The sequence below is a fragment of the Pelodiscus sinensis genome, chromosome 17 (genome assembly GCF_052426305.1).
Source record: "Pelodiscus sinensis isolate ZL-2025 chromosome 17, ASM5242630v1, whole genome shotgun sequence".
Lineage (NCBI taxonomy): Eukaryota > Metazoa > Chordata > Testudines > Trionychidae > Pelodiscus > Pelodiscus sinensis.
The window spans coordinates 36,020,720-36,038,280 of NC_143068.1; the positions used below are offsets into that span (position 1 = coordinate 36,020,720).

Here is a 17,561-nt window from a genome sequence, read left to right on the forward strand (position 1 = left end):
GATGAGCAGGCTCTCTTGTTTCCATGGCAACCAGGCCCAGTGTCATTTCTCTCGTGCTGTTCCCTGATGTGACGGGGATCATTGGAGCTGTTCGCTGGCCCTGTGGGGGGAGGGGTCTGGGCTGCCCAGAGCAGGGGGTGGGTGGCTGCAGGGCATGCGGCATCCATGTCATGGGGGGGGCTCCCTTGCTCAGAGTTGGGGTTGCTGGTGGTTACCATGGAAACATGCTGTGTGCCTGTCAGGGAAATGTGCCTACCCATCTCTATGGTGCATGCCTGGGGGGGAGCATGAGGCTGAGCCAGGGGACCCTCCTGCCGCCTGAGCAGATACCCCAGCAGCTGCCCCGTGCCTGACTCTGCTCTGAGGGGGGCCCTGCTGCATGTGCAGGGCAGTCAGAGCTGGGTACGGTGTATGAGGCAGAGGGGTCAGGTGAGCAGGGACATGAAAAGCGAACCCCAAACCAAGGGACAGTCCTGACACAGGCAAAATGCTTCCTGATGTACTTAGGAGTGCAGTGCTGCAGTGATTGGGGCAGGGGCCCAGCAGGGGGCGCAGTGCTGCAGTGAGTGGGGCAGGGGCCCAGCAGGGGGCGCTGTGCTGCAGTGAGTGGAGAGGGGGCCAACAGGAGGTGCAGTGCTGCAGTGAGCGGAGCATTGGCCAGCAGGGGGCGCAGTGCTGCAGTGAGCAGAGCGGGAACCAGCAGGGGGCGCAGTGCTGCAGTGAGCGGAGTGGGAGCCATCGGGGGCGCAGTGCTGCAGTGAGCGGAGCGGGGGCCAGCAGGGGGCGCAGTGCTGCAGTGATCGGAGCGGTGGCCAGCAGGGGGCGCAGTGCTGCAGTGAGCGGAGCGGGAGCCAGCAGGGGACGCTGTGCTGCACTGAGCAGAGCGGGAGCCAGCAGGGGGCACTGTGCTGCAGTGAGCGGAGCGGTGGCCATCAGGGGGCGCAGTGCTGCAGTGAGCGGAGCGGTGGCCAGCAGGGGGCGCAGTGCTGCAGTGAGCGGAGCGGGGGCCAGCAGGGGGCGCAGTGCTGCAGTGAGCGGAGCGGGGGCCAGCAGGGGGCGCTGTGCTGCAGTGAGCGGAGCGGGGGCCAGCAGGGGGCGCTGTGCTGCAGTGAGCGGTGCGGGGGCCAGCAGGGGGCGCTGTGCTGCAGTGATCGGAGCGGGGGCCAGCAGGGGGCGCAGTGCTGCATTGAGCGGAGTGGGGGCCAGCAGGGGGCGCAGTGCTGCAGTGAGCGGAGTGGGGGCCAGCAGGGGGCGCAGTGCTGCAGTGAGCGGAGCGGGGGCCAGCAGGGGGCGCAGTGCTGCAGTGAGCGGAGCGGTGGCCAGCAGGGGGCGCAGTGCTGCAGTGAGCGGAGCGGGGGCCAGCAGGGGGCGCAGTGCTGCAGGGAGCGGGAGCCAGCAGGGGGCGCAGTGCTGCAGTGAGCGGAACGGTGGCCAGCAGGGGGCGCAGTGCTGCAGTGAGCGGAGCGGTGGCCAGCAGGGGGCGCAGTGCTGCAGTGAGCGGAGCAGGGGCCAGCAGGGGGCGCTGTGCTGCAGTGAGCGGAGCGGGGGCCAGCAGGGGGCGCAGTGCTGCAGTGAGCGGAGCGGGGGCCAGCAGGGGGCGCAGTGCTGCAGTGAGCGGAGCGGGGGCCAGCAGGGGGCGCAGTGCTGCAGTGAGCGGAGCGGTGGCCAGCAGGGGGCGCAGTGCTGCAGTGAGCGGAGCGGGAACCAGCAGGGGGCGCAGTGCTGCAGTGAGCGGAGCGGGGGCCAGCAGGGGGCGCTGTGCTGCAGTGAGCGGAGCGGGGGCCAGCAGGGGGCGCAGTGCTGCAGTGAGCGGAGCGGGGGCCAGCAGGGGGCGCAGTGCTGCAGTGAGCGGAGCGGGGCCCAGCAGGGGGCGCTGTGCTGCAGTGAGCAGGGTGTGGGCCCAGCAGGAGCTGGCAGGCAGGTGGGGAGCTCTGCAGGGTGCCCCGCCCCATGGCGATGCCTGCCCTGTAGCCTGGAGCCCTGCAGTGCAAGGCAGCCGGTGGTAATTGGGAGGAGAGATGCCCTCCCCGCCCCCTTCCTGGGCATGGCTGTGGGAGGGGCACCTTGCACACAGCCCCTGGGGGTCTGCTCAGTGGGGTGCCCACGTCCTGGGCAGGAGAGCGGCCAGGCGCCAGGGCAACTGTGTGGGCTGGCAGAGGGGCGCCTGCTGGGGCGGGTGTCTCTTGGGGTCTGTCTACACTAGCCCCCGGTTCGAACGAGGGAGGCTAATGTGGCATTCGAATTGCAAATCAAGCCTGGGATTTAAATGTCCCGCGCTTGATTTGCATCTTCCCGGCCGGCGCCATTTTTGAAATGTACAAGCCCGGACGAACTCCCCGCGTCTACACGCGGCAGGGACCCGGAAGTTCGGTTTAAAGCCCTGCAAGGAGGTTGAACAGGTAGTTCCATTTAGGGCTTGATTTGCAACTTCAGACGCCTACATTAGCCTCCCTAGTCCGAACTAGGGGGCTAGTGTAGACAGACCCTTGGCTCCCCGCGTGCTGCTCCAGGGACCCTTGTTGGGGGGAAGTCAACATGGTTTCTGTGAAGGGAAATGCTGCTTCACCCATCTGCGAGAGTTCTTTGTGGGGTCAACAGACGTGGCCAAGGGGGATGCAGTGGATCTAGTGGACTTAGATTTCCAGAAAGCCAGTGACAAGGTCCCTCACCAAAGGCTCTTGAGCAAAGTACGTTGTCCTGGGATAAGAGGGGAGGCCCGTTCACGGACTGGGGACTGGTTAAAGGACAGGAAACAAAGGTCAGTTTTCCGAGTGGAGAGAGGTGACCAGTGGGGTCCCCAAGGGTCAGTCCTGGGACCGTCCGATTCAACTTAGATATAAATGATCTAGAGAAAGGGGGGAACAGGGAGGTGGCAACGTTTGGTACCAAACTGCTCATGATAGTTAAGACCAGAGCAGACTGTGACGGGCTTCTCAAAGATCTCCCCATTTGCATATCGTCTCGATTCCTTTTCCGGCAGAGGCTTTGTGAGCGCAATTTGCACCCTTCTCCCGAACCCGCCCCCGTGTAGCCAGACCCTCAGTGCGCAGCGACAGTCGAAAAAGCAAACCGAGTGTTAGGAGTCGTTCAGACAGGGCCAGAGAACATCGTCTTGCCTTGGATAAAAGCGTGGGACACCACAGCTGGAATAATGCTGTGACGCACTGGGGTGTGCTGGCCGCTCCGTCTGGCAGCCACTGGTTGTCGGGGTGTGTGTGTGCGTGTGCGCGTGCGCATGTGCGCGTGCATGTGTGTGCATGTGCGCGTGTGCGTTGCGTGTGCGTGTGCATGTGCGCGTGCACGTGTGCGTTGCGTGTGTGCGCATGCGTGTGCGCGTGCGTGTGTGCGCGTGCGTGTGTGCGCGTGCGTGTGTGCGTCCGCGTGTGTGCGTCCGCGTGTGTGCGTCCGCGTGTGTGTATGCGTGTGTGTGTGTATGCGTGTGTGTGTGCGTGTATGCATGCGTGTGTGTGTGTGTGCGTGTGTGTGTGTGCGTGCGTGTATGCATGCGTGCGTGTGTGTGTGTGTATGCGCGTGTGTGTATGCGTGCGTGTGTGCGTGCATGTATGCATGCGTGTGTGTGTGTGTGTGTGTGTGTGCGCGCGCGCGCACGGGGGGGGTGCCTAAAGGCAGGCACGTAGGCCACAGCCTAGCCACTTCTCACCTGGCCGAGGGAAGGGGTCTGGACAAAGGAAGGGGCGGGGCTGCCTGGGGGGAGCGAGTATTTGGGGGCTGGGAGAGGGGCAGTCGGAGTGTGGGGAAGCCTGGCGGAAGCAGACGATTTAGGGGCCTGTGGACCCCTCCCCCCAAGGGCACTAGGGCTGTCGGCCTGTCCCCCTCTGTCTACACCGAGCCTGTGCTGGGCTGTACCCTGAGAAGCAATAACCCCATTTCTACTCTACTGGCTGGGGGAGTCTCCTCAGGCTGCGCCCGGGGGTGCAGGGCCGGGGGGCTCCCTGACGCGCCGTCACAGCTGTGGCCAGACGCGGTCACCTCTCCTCAGAGGAGATCTCTTGGCATTGGAAACGGTTCAGAAAAGGGCAATAAAGTGACAAGGGGCTTGCAACGGGTCCTGTGTGAAGAGGGATTCAGAAGACTGGGGCTGTTGAGCTTAGAAAAGAGGCACTAAGGGGACAGGCTACAGGTCTATAAATCATGACTAGGGTGGAAAAAGTGACTAAGGAAAAGTGATTGACTTATTCCCACAAAGAAAGAACGAGGGGTCACCAAATGAAGTTAATAGGCAGCAGGTTTAAAACAAACAAGAGGAAGGTTTTCTTCACTCCTTGCACAGTCAACCTGTGGAACTCCTCGCCAGAGGATGTGGTGAAGGCTAGAATGTTAACAGGGTTCTATAAAGAGCTGGCTAGATTCCTGGAGGTTGGGTCCATCAGTGGCTATTAGCCAGGCTGGGTAGGGAGGGTCCCTGGCCTCTGTCAGGCTGGGAATGGGCGACAGGAGGGATCACATGAGGATTCCCTGTTGTGTCCCCTCCCTCTGGGGCAGACAGGACACTGGGCTGGGTGGGCCTTTGGGCCGACCCCGTCTGGCCTCTCTGATGCCCTTATGTCCCCCAGCTCCATCCTCGGTGATGCCAGCGTTAGGGCCCCCATGCGCAGAGCCTGCCCCATGGCAGTTGAGCAGCAAGGGCTGTGGCGTGGGGGCTGGGCACAGGGCCTAGCTCCATGGGGCCCTTGGGGGAGGGGCCTTTGGCACTGATTCTGGGGGGAGCGGTGGGAAAAGCCAGCGCCCTCCCCCCGGCTGTTGCGAGAGCACCCTCCCCAGCGCAGCCGCTCTGCATCAGGCCCTGCCCCGGGGCCGGGCGCCCTGCGCGGGGGCTGGGAGAGACGCCGGGGCTGCCCGGTGCCCGGCACTTGGCCCCCTCGTCCGGTAAAAACATTCCGAAGATCCCGGACGCGTCCAATCGGCAGCGTCCGCAATTCTCTGCTGAGCCCGGCCCGGCGGCTGGGACACGGCGCAGCTCGGGCTGCCCGGCTTCCTCAGGGTCCGGCGAGAGCAGCCGGCGCTCCGGGGCACGGGCGGGGCCGAGGGCTGTTCCCACCGCCCCAGGGCCAGGCGGCTCTGCTCAGTGCTCAGTGCCGACCGCCCAGCCCAGCCGGTGCTCCTCACTCCTGCCCCCCAGCCCCTGTCCCCCAGCCCAGCCGGTGCCCCTCGCTCCTGCCCCCCCAGCCCCTGCCCCCCAGCCCAGCCGGTGCCCCTCGCTCCTGCCCCACAGCCCAGCCGGTGCCCCACAGCCCCTGCCCCCCAGCCCAGCCGGTGCCCCACAGCCCCTGCCCCCCAGCCCAGCCGGTCCCCTCATTCCTGGCCCACAGCCCCTGCCCCCCCAGCCCAGCCGGTGCCCCTCACTCCTGCCCCCCAGCCCTTGCCCCACAGCCCAGCCGGTGCTCCTCACTCCTGCCCCCCAGCCCCTGCCCCCCAGCCCAGCCGGTGCCCCTCGCTCCTGCCCCACAGCCCAGCCGGTGCTCCTCACTCCTGCCCCCCAGCCCCTGCCCCCCAGCCCAGCCGGTGCCCCTCACTCCTGCCCCCCAGCCCCTGCCCCCCAGCCCAGCCGGTGCCCCTCGCTCCTGCCCCACAGCCCAGCCGGTGCCCCACAGCCCCTGCCCCCCAGCCCAGCCGGTGCCCCACAGCCCCTGCCCCCCAGCCCAGCCGGTCCCCTCATTCCTGGCCCACAGCCCCTGCCCCCCCAGCCCAGCCGGTGCCCCTCACTCCTGCCCCACAGCCCCTGCCCCCCAGCCCAGTCGGTGCCCCTCGTTCCTGCCCCACAGCCCCTGCCCCCCAGCCCAGCCGGTGCCCCTCGTTCCTGCCCCACAGCCCCTGCCCTCCAGCCCAGCTGGTGCCCCTCGTTCCTGCCCCACAGCCCCTGCCCCCCAGCCCAGTCGGTGCCCCTCGTTCCTGCCCCACAGCCCCTGCCCCCCAGCCCAGCCGGTGCCCCTCGTTCCTGCCCCACAGCCCCTGCCCTCCAGCCCAGCTGGTGCCCCTCGTTCCTGCCCCACAGCCCCTGCCCCCCAGCCCAGCTGGTGCCCCTCGTTCCTGCCCCACAGCCCCTGCCCCCCAGCCCAGCCGGTGCCCCTCGTTCCTGGCCCACAGCCCCTGCCCCCCAGCCCAGACCAGCCCTGTGCCCCCCAGCCCCTGCCCCCCAGCCCAGCCCTGTGCCCCTCACTCCGGCCCTGCAGCTGCAACCTCTCCTGTGACCCCTGAGCCCTTGCGGCTGCCCCCACCTCCCCGTCCAGGTGCCTTGCCTGCTGCTACCAACTCTCCTCTGGCCCCCGGCCCCGCCGGCTGTGCGGCCAGGAGAGCGCCTCTCAGGGCGTGGAAGTTGGTTGCCAGGCGTTGGCCTTGGCTGGCCCCAGACTGTCCCCCCGCCGCGTCCGCCACCCTCCAACCCGGGCAGCACGGCCCCGGGGCCAGCGACGCGCTCTGTGGGGTGGCGGAGGGACCCGCGCCAGGCACAGGAAGCCGCGGCGGGTCGGTGGCTGCCCATCCGTGCGGTGGCAGTGCTGTGGGGGGCGGGAGCCGCGTGGCCCGGTCCCAGCGGGGCTGCAGGGGTCAGGGCCGCTGTGCCAGGGAGACCGGCCGGGTTACTACCCGCGAGATTTATTGCCTGTCGCCCGCGCACCTGGGGGAACGAGCAGAGGCACCGCGGGGACGGGCAGCGTCACAGCTGTAAATGCACCTGCTGCCCTGTCTGTCTGCAGCACCCCGCCCAGGCCCGGAGCCACGGGGCTCGGACGGAGCCTGGGCGTGGTGAACGGGGCCACAGGCCCGGAGCTGGTGGGCAGGGTGCCCTCCGGACTGACCATGCTGCTGGCCCAGCTCAGGGGTTAATCATGTCAGTGGCTCCATGCTTACACCCCTGGTCTGCGGTCACACCCCTCCTCTGCACTTAGCCCCTCACCTGCACTCACACCCCCCCATCTACACTTACACCCCCATCTGCACTCACACCCCTCCTCTGCATTTACACCCCATCTGCGCTCGTACCCCCTCCTCTGCACTCACACCCCTCCTCTGCATTTACACCCCATCTGCACTTACCCCTCCTCTGCACTTAGCCCCTCACCTGCACTCACACCCCTCCTCTGCATTTACACCCCCATCTGCACTTACCCCTCCTCTGCACTTAGCCCCCTCACCTGCACTCACACCCCCCCATCTACACTTACACCCCCATCTGCACTCACACCCCTCCTCTGCACACACCCCTCCTCTGCATTTACACCCCATCTGCGCTCGTACCCCCTCCTCTGCACTCACACCCCTCCTCTGCATTTACACCCCCATCTGCACTTACCCCCTCCTCTGCATTTACACCCCCATCTGCACTTACCCCCCTACACCCCCATCTGCACTTACCCCCTCCTCTGCATTTACACCCCATCTGCACTTACCCCCTCCTCTGCACTCACACCCCTCCTCTGCATTTACACCCCATCTGCACTCACACCCCTCCTCTGCATTTACACCCCCATCTGCGCTCGTACCCCCTCCTCTGCACTCACACCCCTCCTCTGCATTTACACCCCCATCTGCACACCCCTCCTCTGCATTTACACCCCCATCTGCACTCGTACCCCCTCCTCTGCACTCACACCCCTCCTCTGCATTTACACCCCCATCTGCACTCACACCCCCTCCTCTGCATTTACACCCCCATCTGCGCTCGTACCCCCTCCTCTGCACTCACACCCCTCCTCTGCATTTACACCCCCATCTGCACTCGTACCCCCTCCTCTGCATTTACACCCCCATCTGCGCTCGTACCCCCTCCTCTGCACTCACACCCCTCCTCTGCATTTACACCCCCATCTGCGCTCGTACCCCCTCCTCTGCATTTACACCCCCATCTGCGCTCGTACCCCCTCCTCTGCACTCACACCCCTCCTCTGCATTTACACCCCCATCTGCGCTCGTACCCCCTCCTCTGCACTTAGCCCCCTCATCTGCATTTACACCCCTCCTCTGCATTTACACCCCCATCTGCACTCACACCCCTCATCTGCATTTACACCCCCATCTGCGCTCACACCCCCTCATCTGCATTTACACCCCCATCTGCGCTCGTACCCCCTCCTCTTCACTCACACCCCTCCTCTGCATTTACACCCCAATCTGCGCTCGTACCCCCTCCTCTGCACTCACACCTCTCCTCTGCATTTACACCCCATCTGCGGTCGTACCCCCTCCTCTGGGGGCTGGCTCTGGGGCCATGGGTGGAGTCTGGGGGTGCCTGGGCCAGCTGCACCTCACAGCCCTGCTCTCAGCCTGACCGACCTGGGTGCAAAGGTTGGAGTTTTTTCCGCTGCCCCACGGCCAGTGGAGCCCCCGCCCTGGGGACTGGGGGGACGCTTCTCCCAGTGCTCGGCTAGAGGGGCAGGCCACGGGGGCTGTGGGTCGCTGCCTGCTCCCCAGCGACCAGGGCCCCGCAGAGTCGCTCGCTCGGAGGCTCTGCCCTTCCTCCTGGCGACCCGGGCGCCCTCTGGGCTGGGCCCTGCGGCCCCCAGCGCCGGGCTCTGCACTGTCCACCCAGCGCGCCCAGCGGCACCCGCCTGCAGGCCATGGCTCTGCACTGCCCACCCAGAGCGCCCAGCAACACCCGCCTGCAGGCCATGGCTCTGCAGTGCCCACCCAGCGCGCCCAGCGGCACCCGCCTGCAGGCCATGGCTCTGCAGTGCCCACCCAGAGCGCCCAGCAACACCCGCCTGCAGGCCATGGCTCTGCACTGCCCACCCAGCGCGCCCAGCGGCACCCGCCTGCAGGCCATGGCTCTGCAGTGCCCACCCAGCGCGCCCAGCGGCACCCGCCTGCAGGCCATGGCTCTGCACTGCCCACCCAGCGCGCCCAGCGGCACCCGCCTGCAGGCCATGGCCCGGCACTGCCCACCCAGCGCGCCCAGCGCCACCCGCCTGCAGGCCATGGCTCTGCACTGCCCACCCAGCGCGCCCAGCGGCACCCGCCTGCAGGCCATGGCCCTGCAGTGCCCACCCAGCGCCCAGCGGCACCCGCCTGCAGGCCATGGCCCGGCACTGCCCACCCAGCGCGCCCAGCGCCACCCGCCTGCAGGCCATGGCTCTGCACTGCCCACCCAGCGCGCCCAGCGGCACCCGCCTGCAGGCCATGGCCCTGCAGTGCCCACCCAGTGCGCCCAGCGGCACCCGCCTGCAGGCCATGGCTCTGCAGTGCCCACCCAGCGCGCCCAGCGGCACCCGCCTGCAGGCCATGGCTCTGCACTGCCCACCCAGCGCGCCCAGCGGCACCCGCCTGCAGGCCATGGCTCTGCAGTGCCCACCCAGTGCGCCCAGCGACACCCGCCTGCAGGCCATGGCCCACCCAGCGCGCCCAGCGGCACCCGCCTGCAGGCCATGGCCCACCCAGCGCGCCCAGCGGCACCCGCCTGCAGGCCATGGCCTGGCACTGCCCACCCAGTGCGCCCAGCGACACCCGCCTGCAGGCCATGGCCCACCCAGCACGCCCAGCGACACCCACCTGCAGGCCATGGCCTGGCACTGCCCACCCAGTGCGCCCAGCGGCACCCGCCTGCAGGCCATGACCCGGCACCGCCCACCCAGCGCCCAGCGACACCCACCTGCAGGCCATGGCCCGGCACTGCCCGCCCAGTGGCACCCGCCTGCAGGCCATGACCCGGCACCGCCCACCCAGCGCCCAGCGACACCCGCCTGCAGGCCATGGCCTGGCACTGCCCACCCAGCGTGCCCAGCGGCACCCGCCTGCAGGCCATGGCCCGGCACTGCCCACCCAGCGCCCAGCGGCACCCGCCTGCAGGCCATGACCCGGCACTGCCCACCCAGCATGCCCAGCGGCACCCGCCTGCAGGCCATGGCCCGGCACTGCCCGCCCAGCGACACCCGCCTGCAGGCCATGGCCTGGCACTGCCCACCCAGCGCACCCAGCGGCACCCGCCTGCAGACCATGGCCCGGCACTGCCCACCCAGCGCCCAGCGGCACCCGCCTGCAGACCATGGCCCGGCACTGCCCGCCCAGCGGCACCTGCCTGCAGGCCATGGCCCGGCACCGCCCACCCAGCGCCCAGCGACACCCGCCTGCAGGCCATGGCCTGGCACTGCCCACCCAGCGCCCAGCGGCACCCGCCTGCAGGCCATGAGCTGGCACTGCCCACCTAGCGCCCAGCGGCACCCGCCTGCAGCCCATGACCCGGCACTGCCCGCCCAGCGGCACCCGCCTGCTGGCCATGGCCTGGCACTGCCCACCCAGCGCCCAGCGACACCCGCCTGCAGGCCATGGCCGCCAGTGCCCACCCAGCGCGCCCAGTGCCACCCGCCTGCAGGCCATGGCCGCCAGTGCCCGCCCAGTGCGCCCAGCGGCAGCAGGCTGGGCTGAGGCAGGGCCCTGCTGGGGCGCTGGCTGGGGGGGCAGGACTGGGAGCCTTGCAAGGCGAGAGCCAGGAGCCCGCAGAGCAGTTGGCCACACACCAGGAGAAAGCGAACAATTAATTACAGCCGCCAGAGTAACTGCTGCCTGCGGCCTGGCCCCGGCTCAGACGCTCTGGCAGCTGCAGCGTCTCGCCCTGGGCTCTGCGAGCGGCTCCCGCAGGCTGGGCAGGGCAGGGCCAGGGCCCCTGAACCGGCCACCCAGGGCAGGCCATGAAGCAAGGTCTGGCGGGGGGGCGGCCTGGCTTGGGGTGAGGGTGCATCAGTCAGGTTGCTCTGGCCCCTTGGGGCGCAACCAACTTCCCCTAGGTCAGGAGTAGGGAACCTCAGGCCAGACCCCATCCCCCGGCTTGCCTGGATCCAGACCTTGAGGCTCAGGGGTCCCCCCAGCATAGGGGGGCTGGGCTGGTGCCCCAGCCCCCTGCTGCTTCCCTGGAGGGCTGGAGCACCCCAAATCTACGAGACTGGGCCCCCGAGTGCTGGTGTGTGGGGGAATGTGGGGAGCGTCTTCCTCAGGCAGGGCCATGCTACTGTGCGCAGCCCCTGCACTAGTGCCCTGTGCCAGGCCAGGGAGCCGCTGCCACCTGCTCCCAGCTGGAGGGGGCTGGTTTGTGCCTGCTGGGGACCCCCAACTGCTGGCAGCACCAACACCGCTAGCGAGCTGTTTCCCACCTGCCCCTGCAGCCAGCGATGTACCCCCGGCCCAGGCACCCCTGCAGCCAGCGATGTACCCCCGGCCCAGGCAGCGATGTACCCCCGGCCCAGGCACCCCTGCAGCCAGCGATGTACCCCCGGCCCAGGCCGCAATGTACCCCCGGCCCAGGCACCCCTGCAGCCAGCGATGTACCCCCGGCCCAGGCCGCAATGTACCCCCGGCCCAGGCCGCAATGTACCCCCGGCCCAGGCACCCCTGCAGCCAGCGATGTACCCCCGGCCCAGGCACCCCTACAGCCAGCGATGTACCCCCGGCCCAGGCAGCGATGTACCCCCGGCCCAGTCACCCCTGCAGCCAGCGATGTACCCCCGGCCCAGGCCGCAATGTACCCCCGGCCCAGGCCGCAATGTACCCCCGGCCCAGGCACCCCTGCAGCCAGCGATGTACCCCCGGCCCAGCCGCCCCTACAGCCAGCGATGTACCCCCGGCCCAGGCACCCCTGCAGCCAGCGATGTACCCCCGGCCCAGGCCGCAATGTACCCCCAGCCCAGGCACCCCTGCAGCCAGCGATGTACCCCCGGCCCAGGCAGCGATGTATCCCCGGCCCAGGCACCCTTGCAGCCAGCGATGTACCCCCGGCCCAGGCAGCGATGTACCCCCGGCCCAGGCACCCCTGCAGCCAGCGATGTACCCCCGGCCCAGGCAGCGATGTACCCCCGGCCCAGGCACCCCTGCAGCCAGCGATGTACCCCCGGCCCAGGCAGCCCTGCAGCCAGCGATGTACCCCCGGCCCAGGCAGCGATGTACCCCCGGCCCAGCCAGCGATGTACCCCCGGCCCAGGCACCCCTACAGCCAGCGATGTACCCCCGGCCCAGGCACCCCTGCAGCCAGCGATGTACCCCCGGCCCAGGCAGCGATGTACCCCCGGCCCAGGCACCCCTACAGCCAGCGATGTACCCCCGGCCCAGGCAGCGATGTACCCCCGGCCCAGGCACCCCTACAGCCAGCGATGTACCCCCGGCCCAGGCAGCGATGTACCCCCGGCCCAGCCGCCCCTACAGCCAGCGATGTACCCCCGGCCCAGCCGCCCCTACAGCCAGCGATGTACCCCCGGCCCAGCCGCCCCTGCAGCCAGCGATGTACCCCCGGCCCAGCCGCCCCTACAGCCAGCGATGTACCCCCGGCCCAGCCGCCCCTGCAGCCAGCGATGTACCCCCGGCCCAGGCCGCGATGTACCCCCGGCCCAGGCACCCCTGCAGCCAGCGATGTACCCCCGGCCCAGGCCGCAATGTACCCCCGGCCCAGGCACCCCCGCAGCCAGCGATGTACCCCCTGCGCCCTCTGCCCAGGCAGCCCCGCCGCTCTGAGTCCCCCTGGAGGGGCTTTGGGCTTTGCCAGTGGCCATGCCGGAGACCCAGGGCTGGGCTGAGGGACCCACTGGGCCTTGGCTTTCCCAGCTCCATGGAGATGGTGGGACCCAGGGGCTCTACCCCCGCCTGACCAGGGCATGTCCCCCCCAGCTCCACCGCCTGCCCAGCTGCTCCCCTCTGCAGGCCTGGGGCCCCCGGCTGCTGCCTGCCAAGGGCCTTGACTTGCCACAACCCCTGGGCTCCAGGAGGACTCGGCCCAGCATGGCTTGGCCCCACGGCTGGCCTCATGGCTTGGCCCCACGGCTTGGCCCCACGGCTGGCCCCATGGCTTGGCCCCACGGCTGGCCTCATGGCTTGGCCCCACGGCTTGGCCCCACGGCTGGCCCCATGGCTTGGCCCCATGGCTGGCCCCACGGCCGGCCCCACTGCTGATCCCACGGTTGGCAGCCCCTGTGCTGGCTGAGGCCGGGAGCGTGGGTCCTGCCCCTGCCCGACCCCCCCCCTCCCCGCGTGCCGCATTCCGAGCGGGGGGCTGCTGCGCCGCACGCGGCCGCGGGGGGGGGGAGCTACGGTCCCGGGAACGCCCCGACCCCCCCGCTGGAGGCAGAGCGGCCGCCCCCCCCCCCGCCGCCGGAGCGCGCGCGAGGCAGCGAGCGAGTCTGTGCGGCGAGGCCCCCGCACTGCAGCCTCCCCCAGCGCGGCGGCGGCGCGGAGCCGGCGGCTGGTGCAGCCCGCGGGACGCGGGACCGGGCGGGCGCCATGCTCAACAGCCTGGCGGAGGGCGAGGACGGCGAGGGGGGGGCGGCCCAAGGTAGGGGGCGAGGGGGGCTCGCGCCGGGTGCGGGCGGTGCGGGGCCCGGGGTCCGCGGCCGCCGCTCGGGGTGTGGGTCCGAGCTCGCCTGCCCCCCGCCCGCGCGGGGCCTGTCCAAGGTGCTGAAGGGTCCGTGCCAGGGACGCTCTGGCTTGGGGGGGCTCTGGGGACCCGCTTTGGGGGGGCCGCTTCTGGGGGGCTCTGGGGACCCGGTTCGGGGGGCGCGCGGCTCTGGGGGCGGTTCTGGGGGTGGCCGGTTCGGGGGGGGGCCCTGGGGACCCGGCTCTGGGGGGCTCTGGAGTCCCGGTTCGGGGGGCGCGCGGCTCTGGGGGCGGTTCCGGGGGTGGCCGGTTCGGGGGGGGCCCTGGGGACCCGGCTCTGGGGGGCTCTGGAGTCCCGGTTCGGGGGGCGCGCGGCTCTGGGGGCCCGGTTCCGGGGGTGGCCTGTGCTGGGGGCCCGGTTGGGCTTTGGCGCTGCAGACCCCGCGGCTCGGCTGGGACTCGCCCCCGGCCGCCGCCGCAGAGTGGCGAGCTCGGGCTCCTGCCCTGCGAGCCCAGCCAGGCGCCCGTCCAGCAGCGCCAGGCACTGCGGACTCGCTGCGGTGGGGCCCCGCTGCAGACCCAGATTCCCGGGCCGTGGCGGTAGCTGGGTCGCGCCGCATTGGCCCGACCGCCCCCTCGGGCTCCCCTGACGACCCCGGCCGAGCTGCGGGACGTGCCGCAGCCGATGCCCCGACCGGAGCCCGCGCCCCGCCTGGGAGCGGCCCCAGAGTCGGGTCGGGGGCCGGGGGGTCTGACACCCGCGGCTGCAGGTTTCTCGCTGTTCGCTGGCGGCTGCCCGGGGGGGGGGGGGGTCACGCCTGCCCCGACCCGTGGGCGCCCTGCCCGGGAGCTGCTCTCCGGGGCCGGGGGCGCAGACTGCGGGGCACAGGCCGTCCGGGGCCGGTAGGGGGGCGCTGGAAGGGGAGCGCGGGGTCGCTGGCGCCCGGCGCCGGTCCCGGGGCAGAGCTCGCGGGGAGCCCCGGGCCCGCCCCCAGCTCCTGGGTCCGGCCTTCCTCGGGGGCGCTCCGGGCTCTGGTTCTCTGCCCCGGGGCCCTGCGGCAGGCGCTGCAGCTGAGCCGCTGGCGCGACCCCCAGGCGGGCTCCCTCTGCGCCCCGGCAAGCGCTCCCGGTAGCGCGGCTCGGCCCCTTCGCTCCCCGCCCCGGCGTGTCCGGGTCGCGCTGGCTGGAGCCGGGGGGGCTTTGGGGCCGGCCGTGGGCTCTAGAGCCCGCCCCCGCCTGGGCTGCAGGCCGGAGCTGGCCGGGTTTGCGAGGCCTGGTGCGGGCTAGGCTGAGACTCTCGCCCCAGAGTCCCTCCGTTGGAGCGGCCCCTGCCCCGGGACAGCCCCGGTGCCTGCAGCCGCCCAGGCCCAGCGGTTCTGGCTGCAGGGTCTCTGGGCAGCTCTGCCCGGGGGGGGGGGCAGGGCATGGAGAAGCCGCCCAGGCCCAGCGGTTCTGGCTGCAGGGTCTCTGGGCAGCTCTGCCGGGGGGGGGGGGGGGGGGCAGGGCATGGAGAAGCCGCCCAGGCCCAGCGGTTCTGGCTGCAGGGTCTCTGGGCAGCTCTGCCCGGGGGGGGGGGGGCAGGGCATGGAGAAGCCGCCCAGGCCCAGCGGTTCTGGCTGCAGGGTCTCTGGGCAGCTCTGCCCGGGGGGGGGGGGGGGGGCAGGGCATGGAGAAGCCGCCCAGGCCCAGTGGTTCTGGCTGCAGGGTCTCTGGGCAGCTCTGCCCGGGGGGGGGGGGGGGGGGGGCAGGGCATGGGAAGGGGGGGGGGGGGCAGGCCCGGGGGGGGGGGGCAGGGCATGGAGAAGCCGCCCAGGCCCAGCGGTTCTGGCTGCAGGGTCTCTGGGCAGCTCTGCCCGGGGGGGGGGGGCAGGGCATGGAGAAGCCGCCCAGGCCCAGCGGTTCTGGCTGCAGGGTCTCTGGGCAGCTCTGCCCGGGGGGGGGGGCAGGGCATGGAGAAGCCGCCCAGACCCAGCGAGGGGCCCAGGCAGCCCTGAGCAACCGGGGCTTTGGGACCAGCGGGAGGCGGAGCAGAGGCCCAGCCAGGATCGGGCCCCGTCAGGATCCCAGTTGATGAGGGGCGTCCCGCGGGCCTGCTGCCTGCCCTGCCGGGCGCTGGCCACGCTGGGGCAGCACCTCTCTCCGCAAACCCTCCAGGGACCTGGGGAGCCGAGGTGGGCGGTGACCTCCGTCTGCCTGGGCCCACAGCCGCCGCCTGGCGCCTCCTGCCCCCGGGAAAGGGCCATTGCCCCACCCAGCAGCCCTAGGGCCCCGTGCCCCTTCCCCCACCAGCCAGTGCCCCCTGCAGCAGAACCTCCCCCTGCTCTGCACGCCCAGTCTGGGGGCGCCCCTGGCAGCCCGTTGACTCAGCCAGGCCCTGGGGGCTGTGGAGCGGTGGGGAGACCCGGGTGCTCCATGGGGCCGCCGCAGGCCTTGGCAAGCTCCGGGAGCCCAGTGTGCAGGCCAATGGCACAATGCAGCAGGAGCTTGCTGTGCTTTGTCTGCATTGGGGCGGGGGCAGGGGCTGTCCTGGGGACTGGGGGGCTGCCCATGGCCTCCCCAGCCCAATGCCTGGCCATGTGCTTGGCTGGCTCCAGGCGGCGGCCCCAGGGTGGGGTGGGCCAAGGGACATGGCCTAGTTGGGGGGTCCCGCTGTGAGGAGCAGACGTGCTGGGAGGGGGCCACTCCCCAGGAGGCGTGGAAGTAGGGGGCTGGGCATGTCCGGTGGGACTCAGCTCCCAGGTCACACACTGCAGCCTGGCCCGGCCCGGCCCCTGCCCAGAGCTGGGCGTGTTGCTGGAGACGGCCGGGCTGCCCACAGGGCCCTGGGAGGGGGGCAGAGGGGCTGCGCAGGGAGATCAGACGGGCCTGAGGGAAGGGTCTCTGCCCACAGGGCCCTGGGCACCGTGGCAGCAAAGGAGCACGTGGCCCTCGCTGCCCAGGCCTGCCCTCTGCGCTGCCCCCCGCAGAGCCCCCATGGGACAGCCCCTCCCCTGGCAGGTGTTCTGGGAGCTACGGGCTCTGGCCCGGTCTGGGCAGTGCCAGGGAAGGGAGTGCGGACCCGTGTGCCATCCATTGGGGGGTAGGGGTGAGCCTGTCCCTGGTTGGCCAAGCAAATTGCCCTCCCCCGGCCCTGCCCCACCCCGGGCAGCGCCCACTGCCGGAGGCATCAGGGACAGCCAGGGTGCCTCAGCGCTGCCCTGCGCATCTTGGGGCCCCGCAGGAGCCCCTGCCCGGGCAGGGGGGACGCTGTGCTCATGGGCGTGCTGCCAGGCGGCCCGTCTGCCCTCCCCGGCCGGCCGGCCCGCGCTGCTTGTGGACTCGCCGGCCGATTCCCTGCCAGCAATCCAGCCGCCAGCCCTGCCAAGTGCCACAGCAAATTAAACGGCCGATTCATGGTGAGTGCTCCCCGGGGAGGAGGGAGGAGGGAGCAGGAGGCAGGCTCAGAGCAGGGAATCGAAGCCTGCGCTTGCTCCTCTGCCTCTCGGGCTCTGGGCTGCCCCGGCCCACGCCGCCCCCTGACCTCTGCTGAAGTTGCGCGTGGGGGGGCAGGGGAGGGGCTTTCTGCCCCAGGCGGCTCCCATGATTCTCCCAGCAGTCCAGAGCCGGGAGGGCCTTTGGTGGGAGCACCCCGAGCTGCCGGCCCCCTTTCTGCCCCGGATTGGGGCCGGGCCTGGGGCTGGTGGCACCTGCAGGTGGGTGAGCTGGGCTGCTGCCAGCTGGGCTCTGCGCCCGCAGCCTGGCCCAGGGGCAGTGGGAGGATCCTGCTGGCGGCCCCAGTGCCCAGTGTCATTGTGCCCACGGGGAGACGCTGGGGACGGGTGGTCAGGGCCTCGCCAAGGTCGGGTCCCTGCCGCGCCAGCTGCATCAGGAGCAGAAGTGCCCAGCAGGGAGCCAGGGCAGGTCTGGCTGACCCGAGCTGGGCTGCGGTGCCCGCATAGCCCACAAATGGTGTGACGAGCTGCCAGAGGCTGCACCAGCCCCTCTGCGGCAAAACGGTCTCCGGCAGGAGCCGGGAACTCGTCCATCATCGGGGACCCTGGCAGCCCACGGAGCTTTGTTGCTGCCAGCCAAGAGGGCTTGGCACTGCCCTTGGGGCATCTCTGGGGCGGAATGAACGAAGCCTATGCCCCCCATCCCAGCCCCCAGCCTGCAGCCCGCGCTCCTGATTCCCCGCCCACGGAAGCTGCTCTCCCGCCTGCCTCCCCCCTGCTGGCAGCATGATTGATGGGCACCGGTGTGAGCAGCCAGAGCCCAGGGCT

General features: G+C 70.7%; 1 protein-coding gene across 2 annotated transcripts in view; it reads left to right on the forward strand.

Annotated features, from left to right (window-relative positions):
- The window catches only part of SLC12A5 (solute carrier family 12 member 5), a 120,487-nt gene that overhangs the window by 16,433 nt on the left and 86,493 nt on the right, over positions 1–17,561 (forward strand). The window contains exon 1 of one of the 2 annotated variants that reach the window (XM_089769797.1): positions 13,133–13,261. The exons of the other annotated variant lie outside the window; for it this stretch is intronic. Within the exon in view, the coding sequence (XP_089625923.1) occupies positions 13,210–13,261 (52 nt within the window). The 5' untranslated portion in view covers positions 13,133–13,209. Of the gene's footprint in view, positions 1–13,132; positions 13,262–17,561 lie in introns of those variants that run through there. 2 annotated transcript variants of the gene reach the window in all.